The following is a 14,182-nucleotide window of genomic DNA, read 5'->3' as shown; positions in this document are numbered from 1 at the left end:
CCACTGGGCTTAGGCCCTCCATTCATGGCTCAGGGAGAGTGATGGGACTTCTAAACAATGGAAATTAGATCAGGGCTACTATCGGACAGTGTTTGTGGGAGACTGAAGGGAATTCATTCCAGCTCCATGTGATCCTTCTGTCCTACTAGAGACTCCTCCCCACTGACAGTGTTTCGGTCCTGCTAGAGCCCCCTCCCTCTTACACAAACACATATTGTCCAACCACAATTTAGGACAAGCACTACCACTCCTCTGCTTACATTCAGGCAATTCCCCAACATCTGTGAGTTCTTGACCAACCTGTAGAGAACTCAGAATCTCCTGTTTCAGTTAAAACAGTCGTGTGTATTTACTAAACAGCTTCTTGACATGCATTGGTAGCTAAGTTTTTTGCTCATCTCAGAGACATCAAGCTATTTTGTCCTCAGACTATAAATTCTCTTATCTTTTGGGGGGACTTTTAAAAATCATAGCCTGTCCCTATAGAAAAAGTACACTATAGGGCTAAAAGAAACCTTATCTTGTGTGTTTATTTTATGGTAATTATAGAATATTTCAAATATATTGAAAATGAATATAATAAATACCCACCACAAAACTGAAATCATGCCAACATTTCAAGATCTTAAGATTTTTTTCTTCTAATTTTATTTAAAAAACTGACATTTTTGGAAGAGCTGAATCATACAACAAACAGAATATTAAAATGTATTTCAATTATTAACATCTTTTGACATTTGCTTTATCTCTTTGTGTATTTTACCCTCAATTTCTGAAATAAATCACTTTATTCTTAATGATTCAGTATGTCTCTCCTAAAAAGAGGCCATTATCTTAGAAAACCAGAAACGCCTTTATTACACTCAAAAACTTAATATTCATATAACATTATTTTCTCATATATACTTCACATTCCCCTTTCTCCAGTTGTACCAATGTGTCCTTTGGTTTTAATTTTTTTTCTACAGGACATTATCAAAGATTATGCATTTCTTTTGGTTGTCAGGTCTTTTTAGCTACTTTTAAACTAGGCGTCTCTTTGGCCCACTTATATTTTCCGATTTTCATGGTCTTGATTTTTGTAAGAGTCCATGTCAGCTGACTGGTAAAATGACCCCTAATCAGAATTTCCACATTATCAGAGGTTAAATATTTTGGCAAATACCATGCCATAGTTGATATGTGTTTCCCATTGCATCTGATCAATTACAAGAACATATAATGCTATCTTTACACATTTTTGGCGATACTAAATTTAACATCATAGACATCAGATCTCTCCATTGCGAAGATATCATTTATATTTTATAGTTAATAAGCAATTAGTGGAGTGATACTTTGACACAATGTAGATATCTTGGTCTCCAGTAACCTTTCAGATGTTGGTTTTGACATCAACTGATGGTGTCTGTCTATAACTACATTAATGGTTACATTGATTTTCTAATTAAAATTACTGACTAGCATTGTTCTGTAATGAAGACATTCTTACCTACATCTTTTTATTGTCGTTATAGCCTTACAGATTTTTAAAATTTGTTATAATTTAGTGTCTTCATTATTATTCTCTAATGTTTAGATACTTGTGTTTGGCTAGTAGGAGCCCCATGAAACTGGTTCTGTGGATTTTTTCTATGTTTTCTGGGTCATGAAACTTCCTTGATTTCTGCCAAAAGATGTTTTTGACTTTCCCTGCTCTGGATGTAGAAGAAGCCATTTCTGCTTTGTTTCTTTTAGAAACATTTAGAAATTAAATAACATGCAATAATTCTGCCCATTACTACTGGGAACACAACTACAAAGAAATAAAGCAATTGTCCATCGACTTCATATTGCTTCTTACATATTGTATGGTTAGAGTTAGGAAATACATAATTTTTAAATAATAAGTTCATATTGATACCTCAAATTCAAATAAACACCACAGATTTCTTCCTTGTCTTTCCCTATTTCTTATTGTATCCCTCTTCCCTTTGTAAGAACTCTATTTCCCAGCAATGTCAATCAATTTACTTATTCTCTGTTATACAGTATATTAAAAATGTTTCAGAATATGCACTAAAAACACTAACAGCAACAAATCTCCCAAATGAAGTTCAATCCCAACCTCATTTAGCCTTATAATCGTAAAACTACTAAAATCTAAAGACAAAGCAAAACTAAAAAACAACCGGAAAAGAAAAGCCATTACCTCCTAAGAAGATATACAAATGATCAATAATATATGAAAAGATGCTTAATATCTAATTAGGTCTTCTATCTAAGTTCAGTTTATTACATGCAACATGTTGGAAAAGCTCTTTGACATTGGCCTTGGCAATGATTTCTTCGATATACAAAAAGTTCAGGCTACAAAAGCAAAAATAAATGGGACTAAATCAAACTGAAAAGCTTCTGCACAGCAAATAAAACAATCGACAACATGAAAAGGCAACCTATGGATTTGGAAAAATATTTGCAAACCATATGTCAGATAAGAGATTAATATACCAAACATATAAAGACCCCATACAACTCTTTGGCAAGATAACATATAACCCTATTTAAACTGAGCAAAGGACCTAAACAGACATTTCTACCAAGAAGACATAAAAATGGCCAAGATGTTCAATATCACTAAATGTTAGAAAAGTGCAAATCAAAACTGCTATGAGATAGCACCTCACACCCATTAAGATAGCTATCATTAAAAAGATAAGCTGCAAGAGTGTGGAGAAAAAGGAACTTTTATACACTGTTGGTGGAAAAGTAGATTGATGCAATCATTAAGAAAATTAGTGTAGATGTTCCTAAAGAAATTAAAAATATAATTATATGACCCAGCAATCTCTTTTCTTGGTATATACACAAAGAAAATGAAATCCCACCTCTTGGAGATATCTGCACTCCCATGTTCATTGCAGCATTATTTACAATAGCCAAGATATGGAAACAACCTAAGTGTCTACTGATGGACAAATGGATGAATAAACTGTGGCATACATATACAATGGAGTATTATTTGATCCTAAAAAAAAATAATGAGATCTTGCCATTTACCACAACAAGCATAGATGAACCTGGAGGACATTAGGCTAAGTGAAATAAGCCAGACACAGAGAAATAGTGTATATTATTTATATGTGAAATTTATAAAAACTCAAATATACAGAGAGAGTGAAATAGTGGTAACTGGGAGGATGGCAGGGGGAGGGAATAGGAAATGGGAACATTTAGGCCAAATGATACAAGATAGCAGATAGGCGGATGAAGAAGTCTAAAGATCTAATGTGCCACATGAAAACTATAGTTAATATATTCAGAAATTTTCTAAATGAGTAAATTATATCTGTTATTGCCACAGGGAGTAAATGGGTAACTATGTGAGATGATGGCTATATTAATTTGTTTCACTATAGTAACCATTTTCCTGTAGGTATGTATCTCATAATATCATGTTATGTACCTAAAGTATACATAATAAAATTTTCAGATTTAAAGTAAAAGTTCAAAAAAAGATGCTTAACATCATTAGTCATTAGGAACATGTAAATCAAAACCGCAATGAGGTATCACTTCGCATTTACCAGGATGGCTATAATAATTTTTAAAAAGAAGAACAGAACAGAAATTAAGTGCTGGCAAGGCTGTGAAGAAACTGGAAGGCTTTTACATTGTTGTGGGAATAAAATGCTGAGGCTGCTATAAAACACTGTTGGGCAGTTGCTCAAAATGTCAAATGTAGAATTCCCATGTGACTCAGCAATTCCGCCCCTAGGTATACACCCAGAATAATTGAAAGCAGGAAATCAGACAGATACTTGTAGGCCAGTGTTTATTACAAGATTATTTATAATATTCAAAAGGTGGAAACAACCCACATGTCCATCAGCTGATGATGAGATAAACAAAATGTGGTCTATACACACAGTGAAGTATTATTCAGCTATATAAAGGAGTAAAATTCTGACACATGCTACAATATGGATGAATCTTGAAAGCATTAGGCTAAGTGAAAGAAGACAGACACAAAGGGAAATACATCTTATGATTTCCCATCAATTAACTATCTAGAGTTGGTAAATTCATATAAACAAACGGTAGATTAGAGGCTACCAGAAGCTGAGAAGCATGGGAAAGATGGAGTTATTGCTTAATGGGTATAGTTTCTCTTTGAGATCATGAAAAACATTTGGAAACAGCAGTGATGGTTCTACAACATTGTGAATGTACGTAATTCCACTTAATTGTACATTTTAAAATTGTTAAGGTGAAAAATTGTATGGTTTATGTATATATAAAACATTTAAAAGTTAACATTTAAAAACTGTGGTAATATGTATTTTATATATATATAAAACCGTGGTAATGTATATACTATATATTTTTTATATATATATGTATAACCACAGTTTTTAAATGTTAATTTTTAAATGTCGATTAAAACCTTCAAAATGGCTAAAATAAATATTGACAACTCAATTCTCCATGATGGACCCTAAAGACAATGAAAGGAACTCAAGTAATTTAAACACACAGTCATCTCTTAGTATCCCGAGGGGATTGGTTCCAGGAAACCCTGCTGATACCCTAACCCAAGGGTGCCCACCTTCCTCACAGTCAGCCTTTCATATCCTTGGGTTCCAAATCAGCTGATATAGAGGGTCAACTATATTGCTAATTTATTTCAAAATGTTGCTCGTCAGAATATATCTCAGAAAGGGTTTTCTGATATAGTTATTGTATTAGTCTGTTTTCACACTGCTATGAAGAAATACCCGAGACTGGGTAATTTAATTTATAAAGAGGTTTATTTGACTCACAGTTCCACATGGCTGAGAAGGCCTCAGGAAACTTACAATCATGGCAGAAGGAGAAGGGAAGCAAGGCATGTCTCACATGGCAACAGGACAGAGAAAGAGAAGGGAAAACTGCCACTGTTAAACCATCAGGCCCTGTGAGAAATCACTCACTATTAGGAGAACAGCACGGGGGAAACCACCCCCATGATGCAGTCACCTCCACCTGGCCCCTCCCTTGACACGTTGGGATTACAATTTGAGATGAGGGTGGCAACACAGAACAAAACCATATCAGTTATAATTTTCTTCTGTAGTATAATACAGTTCTATTAGTCCATATCTTTTCTCATATTTCGGACTATCATTTCTTTGAAGACTTTCCAGTCTTCAAAGTCTGGTAAGTTTGCATTCATAATTTACTGTTTCAGATTGGAATACTCTGATTCTAAGTGAGGTTAAAAACCTATTCTTTTTTTTTTTTTTAAGACAGGATCTTGCTCTGTCACCTAGTCTGGAGTGCAGGGGGTGATCTTGGCTCACTGCAACCTCCGCCTCCCAGGTTCAAGTGATTCTTGTGCCTCAGTCTCCCGAGTAGCTGCCAGGACCGCAGGCACATCCCACCATGACCAGCTAATTTTTTGTATTTTTTATAGAGATGGGATCTCACCATGTTGGCCAGGCTTGTCTCGAACTGCTGACCTCAAGTGATCTGCCCACCTCAGCCTCCCAAAGTGCTGGGATTACGGGAATGAACCACTGCACCTGGCCCAAGAACCTATTTTTATGTTAGTAGTAATTTATGTTTACTTTTCTGTGAAATGCCTATTTAGACTAAGTATTGCCATTTTATTGGGTTGTCTTTTTCTTAGTAAGTTATGAGAATGCTTTACCCATTGTAGATACCAACTCTATTAGATAAGAACAGCTATGCTACAGAAAATAAAATAAAAATAAATCTTAAAATCTCATTGGCTTAATTCTATGAAGTCTTGCTTCCCATGTCCACAAAGCCCAGCAGGCCATAAGTAGCTTTCTTTCATGGTTGTTCACCAAATTATGACCCAGTGAGCCAGGCTGCTTCCATATTATCATTAGTCAATCTGTATCGCATAGCTCCCAAGTTTATTAGGGCATGGCAAAAGAGTTGAAGGGTATCTGTACAGACAACAGTCAACAGCAGGCTTGAGACTGTGGTGCTTAGAAAGTCCTGCTTGCGAGATTGGCGTTTGGCTGACATCTGGGAAGCTGGCTGGTGAGCAGTGCCCTGCACTGACATAGTTTCTCCTAACCGAGAGGAGTAGCTCATTGTGCCTAGACTGATATTGCAAACAGTATTGTGCTGAACACCAGATTTCCTTCTGGGCTGTGGATTTTGGGTTCATACTAGGCAGTGAGTGCCTCTATGACCGGCCTCCACTAAAGCCTCTGGGGTGTTGAGTCGCTGATGAGCTCCACAGGCAGAAACATTGCACACGTGTTAATGCATTTTTGTTGCTGGGAGGTGAGCTCTTTGTGACCCCTCCCAGGAGGAAGACAGCATAAGGAAGCCAATGTGTGAACTCCTCTAGATTCCTCCTGTGTGTTTTCTTCATATGATCTGCTGATGAATATTTACTATGACACTGTAATAAATCTTAACCATAAGTGCCACTGTATGCTATATCCCATGAGTTTTTGCAGCTAATTTCTGTGTCTACTTGAGGACTCTCTTCACAGTGCCACAAGTTATTTCTTTTTTCTTTTCTTTTTTTTTTTTTATTTTTTTTGAGACGGAATCTTACACTTTCGCCAGGCTGGAGTGCAGTAGCGTGATCGTGGCTCACTGCAGTCTCCGCCTCCCGGGTTCAAGTGATTCTCCTGCCTCAGCCTCCCGAGTAGCTGGGACTACAGGCGTGCACCACCACATCCAGCTAATTTTTGTATTTTTAGTAGAGACGTGATTTCACCATGTTGGCCAGGATGGTCTCGATCTCCTGACCTCGTGATCTGCCCATCTCAGCCTCCCAAAGTGCTGGGATTATAGGCATGAGCCACCACGCGTGGCCACCACAAGTTATTTCTAAGGGCCAGCCTTGGGATTGCCCACATCAGTTCTGCACACATCCAGTTACACAGAACCTCTTCATATGTTCCCAGCCCTTTAACTGCATGTGAAGCCTAGAACTGTAGGGGAGCCAAGGGACTTTTGTGAGCATAAATGGTGTTTGTCATGCTGATTCCTCTTCATTTGCATGCATTCCTCATGCCTTTTCCAGGCTGTGGCTTGACTTTTCATTTTTTATCATGCATTTTGATACATGATTAATACAACTAATGTCAGTTTTTTTTTGTTGTTGTTTTATTTTTTGAGACAGAGTTTTGCTCTGTCACCCAGGCTGAAGTGCAGTGGTGCCATCTCTGCTCACTGCAACCTCCGCCTCCCGAGTTCAAGTGATTCTCGTGCCTCAGCTTCCAGAGTAGCTGAGATTACAGGCACACGCCACTACCCCTGGCTAATTTGTGTGTTTTTAGTAGAGACGAGGTTTTGCCATGTTGCCCAGGCTGGTCTCAAACTCCTGGGCTCAAGTGATCCACCCGCCTAGGCCTCCCAAAGTGCTGGAATTAAAGGTGTGAGCCACCATGCCCATCCAGTATTATTTTTTATGGCATGTGTTCTTTTGTGTTTCCACTAAAAAAGTCTTCCCTCAAAGGATAAAAATATTTTCCTTAATTTCTTTTAGTGAAATTTAAGTTTTTCTGTTTATAGTTAAGAGTAAATGTACCTGAAATATACTTTCACATAAGGAATGAAGTAGAGACTTAGGAATAAGAGGGAGGAACATATGTTCAGTGTAGAAGAAATAATCTGTAAAAACACATCCCCATGGTGGGAAACAACATAACACATATGAGGAAATAACTGAACATAGAGGAGCGTGGCTGGAGCAGAGACAGCCAGGAGAGACTTGTGCAAAATGATGATGGAGATGTAGGTGAAGGGCAAATGATAGAGGGCCCCATGAGGCTATTGCCACATAGAAGAAAGGCAGCCAGGAACAGAGGTCAGGAGTGAAGGTTCGTGACTATGAGTGGAAGGATAGTGGAGCGTGGGGAAAGGGGCAGATGAAGAAGGAACTGAAGCCCACAGGGGAGAGAAGGAGTCCAGGCTTTGGGGTTAAAAGAATCATCACTAATCTCAACGAATGATGCCTTTTCCTTTCTGCAAGCAGCAAAAGAGAGCTGCAGAAGAGAGACTCAGAAAGCTAAGGGTGTTGGGGTGACCTCCAGTTGGTCTGAGACTGGGGTAGGAATGGACGTCAGCACCGAGGGTCATAAGGCCCCTGCTCTATGGCTTCCAGGCTGGCCAGGGCCCTCTGACTTCTGTGAAGGCCTGGACTTCCCAGGGTGGGGATAGACACAGAGCAACCTCAGTCTTTCTAACTGCCGTTTACGTGCAGAGAGGAGGCAGCCATGCAGCACTGTGGACTCACTGATGGCGCAGAAGTACACAGATGTCTGGGAGCGGGTAGCGGACTCCAGAGTGAGGAGGAAATCCTCTGTCTTTGATCTAGAGACACTGTAGCCATCTGAGACTTCTCCTTTGTCAGTGTCTTTAACACCATATGAGTAATGGATCAGCCTCAGCCCATGCCCCAGGTCTTGTCGATACCAGTACATATAGCGGCGGTTCTCAGTCTGGTGACATTTCAGAGTCACTGGTGTTCCTGTCTCTGTGATCTTGTGTCTTGGGCTCTGGGTGATTCCAGCATCCATATGTCCTGTAATAGAAAACAACAGACCCTGATGCTGTAAGCCCAAGAAAAAGGCTTGTATTGAGGCCTTGGGAATTCCAGGGAGGGAAGCCCACCTGTTACCAGCCCTCACCTGTCCACAGGAGACAAAGGGCCACATAGAAGAAGAACCTTGTGGCCATTTCAGGTCCAGGCCAGGATCTCATGTCTCCCAGCCCTGCTTGGGGAAATAGAACTTAGGTATTCAGTGACTCGATGACATCAGTGCCCCTGACAAATAGTTGTGCTGGAAAGTTAACCTGCCACACCCCTTCCATTCTCCACAAAAATAAATCATATATATATATACACACATATATTCATTGTGTATATATATATATATATATATATATATATATATACACAATGAATATATGTAATTTATGGTATATACAACAATATTTTATAGGACATATATACAATTTAACAGCTCAGAATGGGAATAATTTGTAGACTATTTTTAAAGACATAAGTGCATATGCTCTTTGCAGGTTATTAGAAAGAAAATGCATTCCTCTCTGCATATTTTATTCCCGTTACGATACAATTCCTCATTTATATGCTGTTTTAATTGTTTCCAAATTGATGTAGTCTAAGGGACATTCTCATGGCAGTCTGGTGTCCTTTATAACTCATCTCCTCAAATTTGCCTCTAAGTACCTTTTACTAGATTTTATCTTTTCTCAAACTCTGGATAACTGGATGTCAGCCTACAGTGATGGCCTCTGTTAAAAGAGCCACCTGACATCTGGGAAGGTTTCAAAAAGTCTTAAGGTCAGGATCAATACAATTTGTATATTGTTTTATGCTCTGTCACATTAGTTCACCTCACAGGAGCCTCATCATCAGAGCTCAGACCTCTGTGTATTCCCGCTGGTAGTGTGATGGTTAATTTTAGGTGTTATTCTGACCACATTAAGGCATACCTGGATAGCTGGTACAGCAACATTTCTTGGTATGTCTGTGAGGGTATTTCTGGAGGAGATTGGCTTGTAAATTGATGAACTGTGTGGGGAAGATCTACTCTCAATGTGCATGGGCAATATCCAGTCAGCTGGGGGCCTGGATAAAACAAAAAGGCACAGAAAGGGTGAATTTGCATTCTCTCTCAGAGATGAGACATGTGTCTTCTACTGCCCTTGGATATCAGAACTCTAGCTTCTCCTACCTTTGGATTCCGGGACTTGCATTAGCAATCCCCTGGGTTGTCAGGCTTTTGGTCTCAGGCTGAGAGACACAACATTGGCTTCTCTGGTCTGAGGCCTTCAAACTTGGACTGAATCATGCTACTGGCTTTGCTTCATCTCTAGCTTGCAGATGGCTGGCATACTGGGGAACTTTTCAGCCTTCGTAATCACGTGAGCCAATTTCCCTAATAGATCTCTTCTCTTCTCCTCTCTTCTCTTCTCTTCTTTCTGTCTCTCTCTCTTTCTATATATATATATATATAGAATATATAAAGAGAGTATATATATACACATATATGTACATATATGTACATATATACACACATATATAGTGTGTGTGTGTATATATATACATATATACTGTTTCTCCAGAGAAACAGAACCAATAGAATGTATATATGCATATGTATACATATATACATTTTTTTGCTATGAGAATGCTCTGCTAGGCAACACCACATACTATGAAAATGCTTTAAAATGCAACAGGAAGAAATGTTAAGGCACAAAGAACAAGTACATAGTGACACATGTCTATCAGAACACACTAAGTAATGATCCACACTGCTTCCACCCTTTACCCAGAAAGGGAAGGATCTAGGCCACCTCGTCCTCAGAGAGAAACAGAACCAATAGAATACATACATGTATGTACATATACACATATGTATGACTAATACAGATATGACTTCTCCCTTTGTTTTAGGAGAGGCCACCTGAGTCTCCATCACCTAATAGGGGTCTCATCATCAGAACTTAGACCTCTGTGTTCTCATGAGTTTTGTGATGGTTAATTTTCGGTGCCAATCTGACCAGGCTAGGGCATACCTAGGTAGCTGGTAGAACAGCATTTCTTGGTCTATCTGTGAGGGTATTTCTGCAGGAGATTGGCTTGTGAGTTGATGGACTATGTGGGGAAAACCCACCCTCCTTTTTTTCTTTTGTGTAAAAATAAGAGGAAGCTCATTAGGGGTGTATATGAGGTATTTGCCCAGAAGTACACTAGTCTGGTGCTTTTAGGGTCACAGGGAAATGTCCTGTGTCCATTCAGAAGGTCTTATAACCACAAACGGGAGGATATTGATTGAACCGTAAATGTGCTGTGGTGCAAAATTTACATCTAGTCAATAGTGGTACTATTGTTATTTCAGATACAGGTCACATCTCGGTGTGAGGATCCCTTTTTGTGACTGCACATCTTGATGTAACCTGGGTGGGTAATTCCTACACTCATGCTCCAGTGAGAATGGCTACAGAATCTGAAGTGGAGACAGGGAGGAGACCCATGAACACCCCCATGGGGAGGCTGTGGCTGGGGCCTGGCAAGCCCAGGAAGAGCTTTCCCATCTATGCCCAGAACTCCCCTGGTCCTAGGAGACCAAAAGGCACACAGAAAAAGAGATCATTGCCCATGGTTGAGTCAGGACAGGAAAGGAGAGCTTTCCATCTCAGGGCTCAGATTCTTTGGGGTAGGGCACATGGAATCCAAGAGCTCTGAGAATTGTTATCAAAATAAGGTGTGATCCATCAATAAATAAGGTGTGATCCACCAATAGAATTCTCAACAATACTCTGACTTCTCTGGAGAGATAAACATCTACCAGGAATATTTTCCTTGTATTTACATTTGTATTACTTGATCATTATTGATTTACAAATTTTCTTTTGTTGAAAACATACACCTTGTTTTGCAGCTTTGCCTGTTTTCTGTGCTGATGTTTTTCACGCATTTACATGGTGCCTACACACGGTAACTAGCTAGAAGTGGATTTGCCATGAAGTCAATGAAGAATAACTTCAGGCCTTCTCACTTGTGCAGAATTTATTTATTTTTTTTTTAATTTGAGACAGGGTCTCACTCTGTCACCCAGGTTGGAGTACAATGGCTTGATCTCTGCTCACTGCAACCTCCACTTCCTGGGCTCAAGTGGGTCTCCTGCCTCAGTCTCCCAAGTAGCTGGGATTACAGGCGTCCACCACCGTGCCTGGCTAATTTTTGTATTTTTGGTAGAGACAGGGTTTCACCATGTTGGCTAGGCTGATTTCAAACTCCTGACTTCAAATGATCTACCCGCCTCAGCTTCCCAAAGTGCTGGGATTACAGGCATGAGCCACTGTGCCTGGCCTTACACAGAATTTTTTCAAGACATTGTCATTTTTTATTCTCTTTTTCAAAGCGATCCCTAAAATTTTATAAGCCTCATGTTCCACAAAACTTGGATCTACTCTGCACATATGCTTGTTAAATTTTTGTTGAATGACTGAAGAAAGAAATGAATGGTTCTTTGAGTCCAGGCAGACCCTGAAGCTGTGAAACATAAACTTAGTCTATTCAGTTACAAATAAGCTCAGAGCCTTAACTGAGCAGAGACCCATGTGAATCTGTTGGAAACTCAGAATGAGTCAAAATGAACTTGGAAGAGATAGTTCACATATCATTATAAGACTTCTGAATGAATGCATGGCGTATAACTAAAAGAAAACCATGGCATTTTTCAAAGAGAAGTGTCTTAGAGGGTCATCCCATTCTATCACTGTCAAAGTTTTAAGCTGCCCCTGAAGGCAAAGTTTGAGACGTGGGCTTTGGTGAAAGTAGTTTATTTTGGAAAGGATCTCAGGAATTAGGAATAAGAAAGATGGGAGAATAAAATAGGGAGAGAGGGAACCAAGATAAAGGTACAATATTGAGTTTGTGCTGGAGCAACAGGAGATGGAATCCATCAGGATTGCTCTGAATTCACAACTTTATGGGAGCATCACACCTTGCATATCAGACTCAGTATCAAGCAGGAAATGCTGTAAGGTACAACATTTTCACTTTCTCTTAAGACACAACTGTTTGTGTTAGTTTTGCCAATGAATTATCAGACTACTATATATATCAGACTACTATATCTGAATCATAGGTGAATCAGACAAAAGTAATTTGTGTATGCCTTTGTTACCAGATTGCACAAAGTAAAAAACTGCTTGACTAGAGATTTGTCAGAAAATTCATAGGGACCTAAGACTTATTGAGCCTATACTATGTATTAGACTCTGTTTTATTTACATGTATAAAATCTCTGTAAGACATATATGATTGGCCTCAGTTTAGCCAAATGTTTTCAACATCACTGACCCAAGGGATCAGAAGATGAACCACTGAGGTCTCCTCATCTCTGAGGATCTTCCTCTTTAGCAAGTAGCCTCCCACGTGAAAGATGTTATTCAAATGGTTTGTGTCAGATGCACTGTTTCTAAAAGAGATATTTAGATTTCCAATGTTGAAGGTATCTTCCTCTACCAAAATGTATAGGGTGGAGTAACTTCAAGCACAGGTTGAAAGTCAGTATGGCCTAGGTGTGAGTCCAAGTTCTATATTTGTTAGCTGTACCTCCTTTAGAAAATCTAAATTCTCTAACAGTTTTTTACCTGTAATATGGGAGTAAATTGTTCTCCCTTTTGAAATTCTTAAGAAAGTAATTGAAATAATGTACCTGGTATACGGCCCAGAGAAAATGGGATTAACAATATTGCTTGTTATTAGCAATCAGCAAGGGAATTTTCTCTAAGTTCACATAAACGAGGTAGAATTAAGTTGGTCTCTGTCCACCGTGTACTTGCACATGCATCTGCAAATGGCACATCATACACTTGGTAGCTGCTGTGCTGGCTGTTCTACATTGGCACCCAATGCTCCCCACAACCGACTCTCGCCTCCCTGCCCCATACTGCCCTGGACTGTGCCCCTGAAGACCGATTTCAGCAAACGGTGCTATCCAGGCTTTCAGCTGGGCTTTCCAGTGGAAGACATCAGCTGGACATTGAAGGGTAGTGAAGAGAAAGTTCAGCATATCTGGGCTTCCCCTTCCTAGCTCTGGTCCTGAATTCACCCCTTTGGGAAACTTTTCTCATTACTTGCATGCACCTCCAGTAACACAGAATTTCCCTCCCACCCCTTTCTCCATAGGCCCAGCAGTTAGTTGTACTGGCTTCCCAATGTGCTGGAAACCCCTGGTCCCTCAAACACTTCTTGGTGTCCCTAAGTCTGTTTACCCCTCTAAACATAGTCCTTTGATTAAATTGTTTTCACTTCAGCCTTTTTGATTGTGTTGTCTGTTCCTTGCCAGAAAACTGACTGATTGAAAGGACTTTCATACATTGTAAATGCGTGTATGAATAATTAGGGATATATTATCTTGCCAGACTTTAGATTTCTTAAAGACAGAATGTGTAATTTGAAAAATTACATCTCATTTTCTGTATTCCAAGGAAATTTTTAACATAATAGGTATTCCAGGAATATCTACTGAATAAATTAACAAGTGAACAACAACTAAATGACAACAGCAAAGCTATATATATAAAATAAATTTTCATAAACAAGTTGACAGAAAATATAAAATTTATTCTCCTGCTTTCCATTTCTCTGCTGCATAGCTGGGTGTGCTGATGATTGTCT

The 14,182-nt window shown here is 39.2% G+C and overlaps 1 gene segment (V, D, J or C); it reads right to left on the bottom strand.

Moving 5' to 3' along the window:
* Positions 1 to 8,090: 8,090 nt before the first annotated feature.
* LOC129060746 (T cell receptor beta variable 10-3-like) lies at positions 8,091 to 8,736 on the bottom strand. The segment is given in 2 exon segments: positions 8,091 to 8,539; positions 8,646 to 8,736. Coding segments are annotated over 2 exon segments (522 nt in total).
* Between the last annotated feature and the right edge of the window lie 5,446 nt (positions 8,737 to 14,182).

Source organism: Pongo abelii, chromosome 6, assembly GCF_028885655.2.
Source record: "Pongo abelii isolate AG06213 chromosome 6, NHGRI_mPonAbe1-v2.0_pri, whole genome shotgun sequence".
NCBI lineage: Eukaryota > Metazoa > Chordata > Mammalia > Primates > Hominidae > Pongo > Pongo abelii.
The sequence above is the reverse complement of the archived record's forward strand: the minus strand, read 5'-3'. Positions and strand labels throughout refer to the sequence as shown.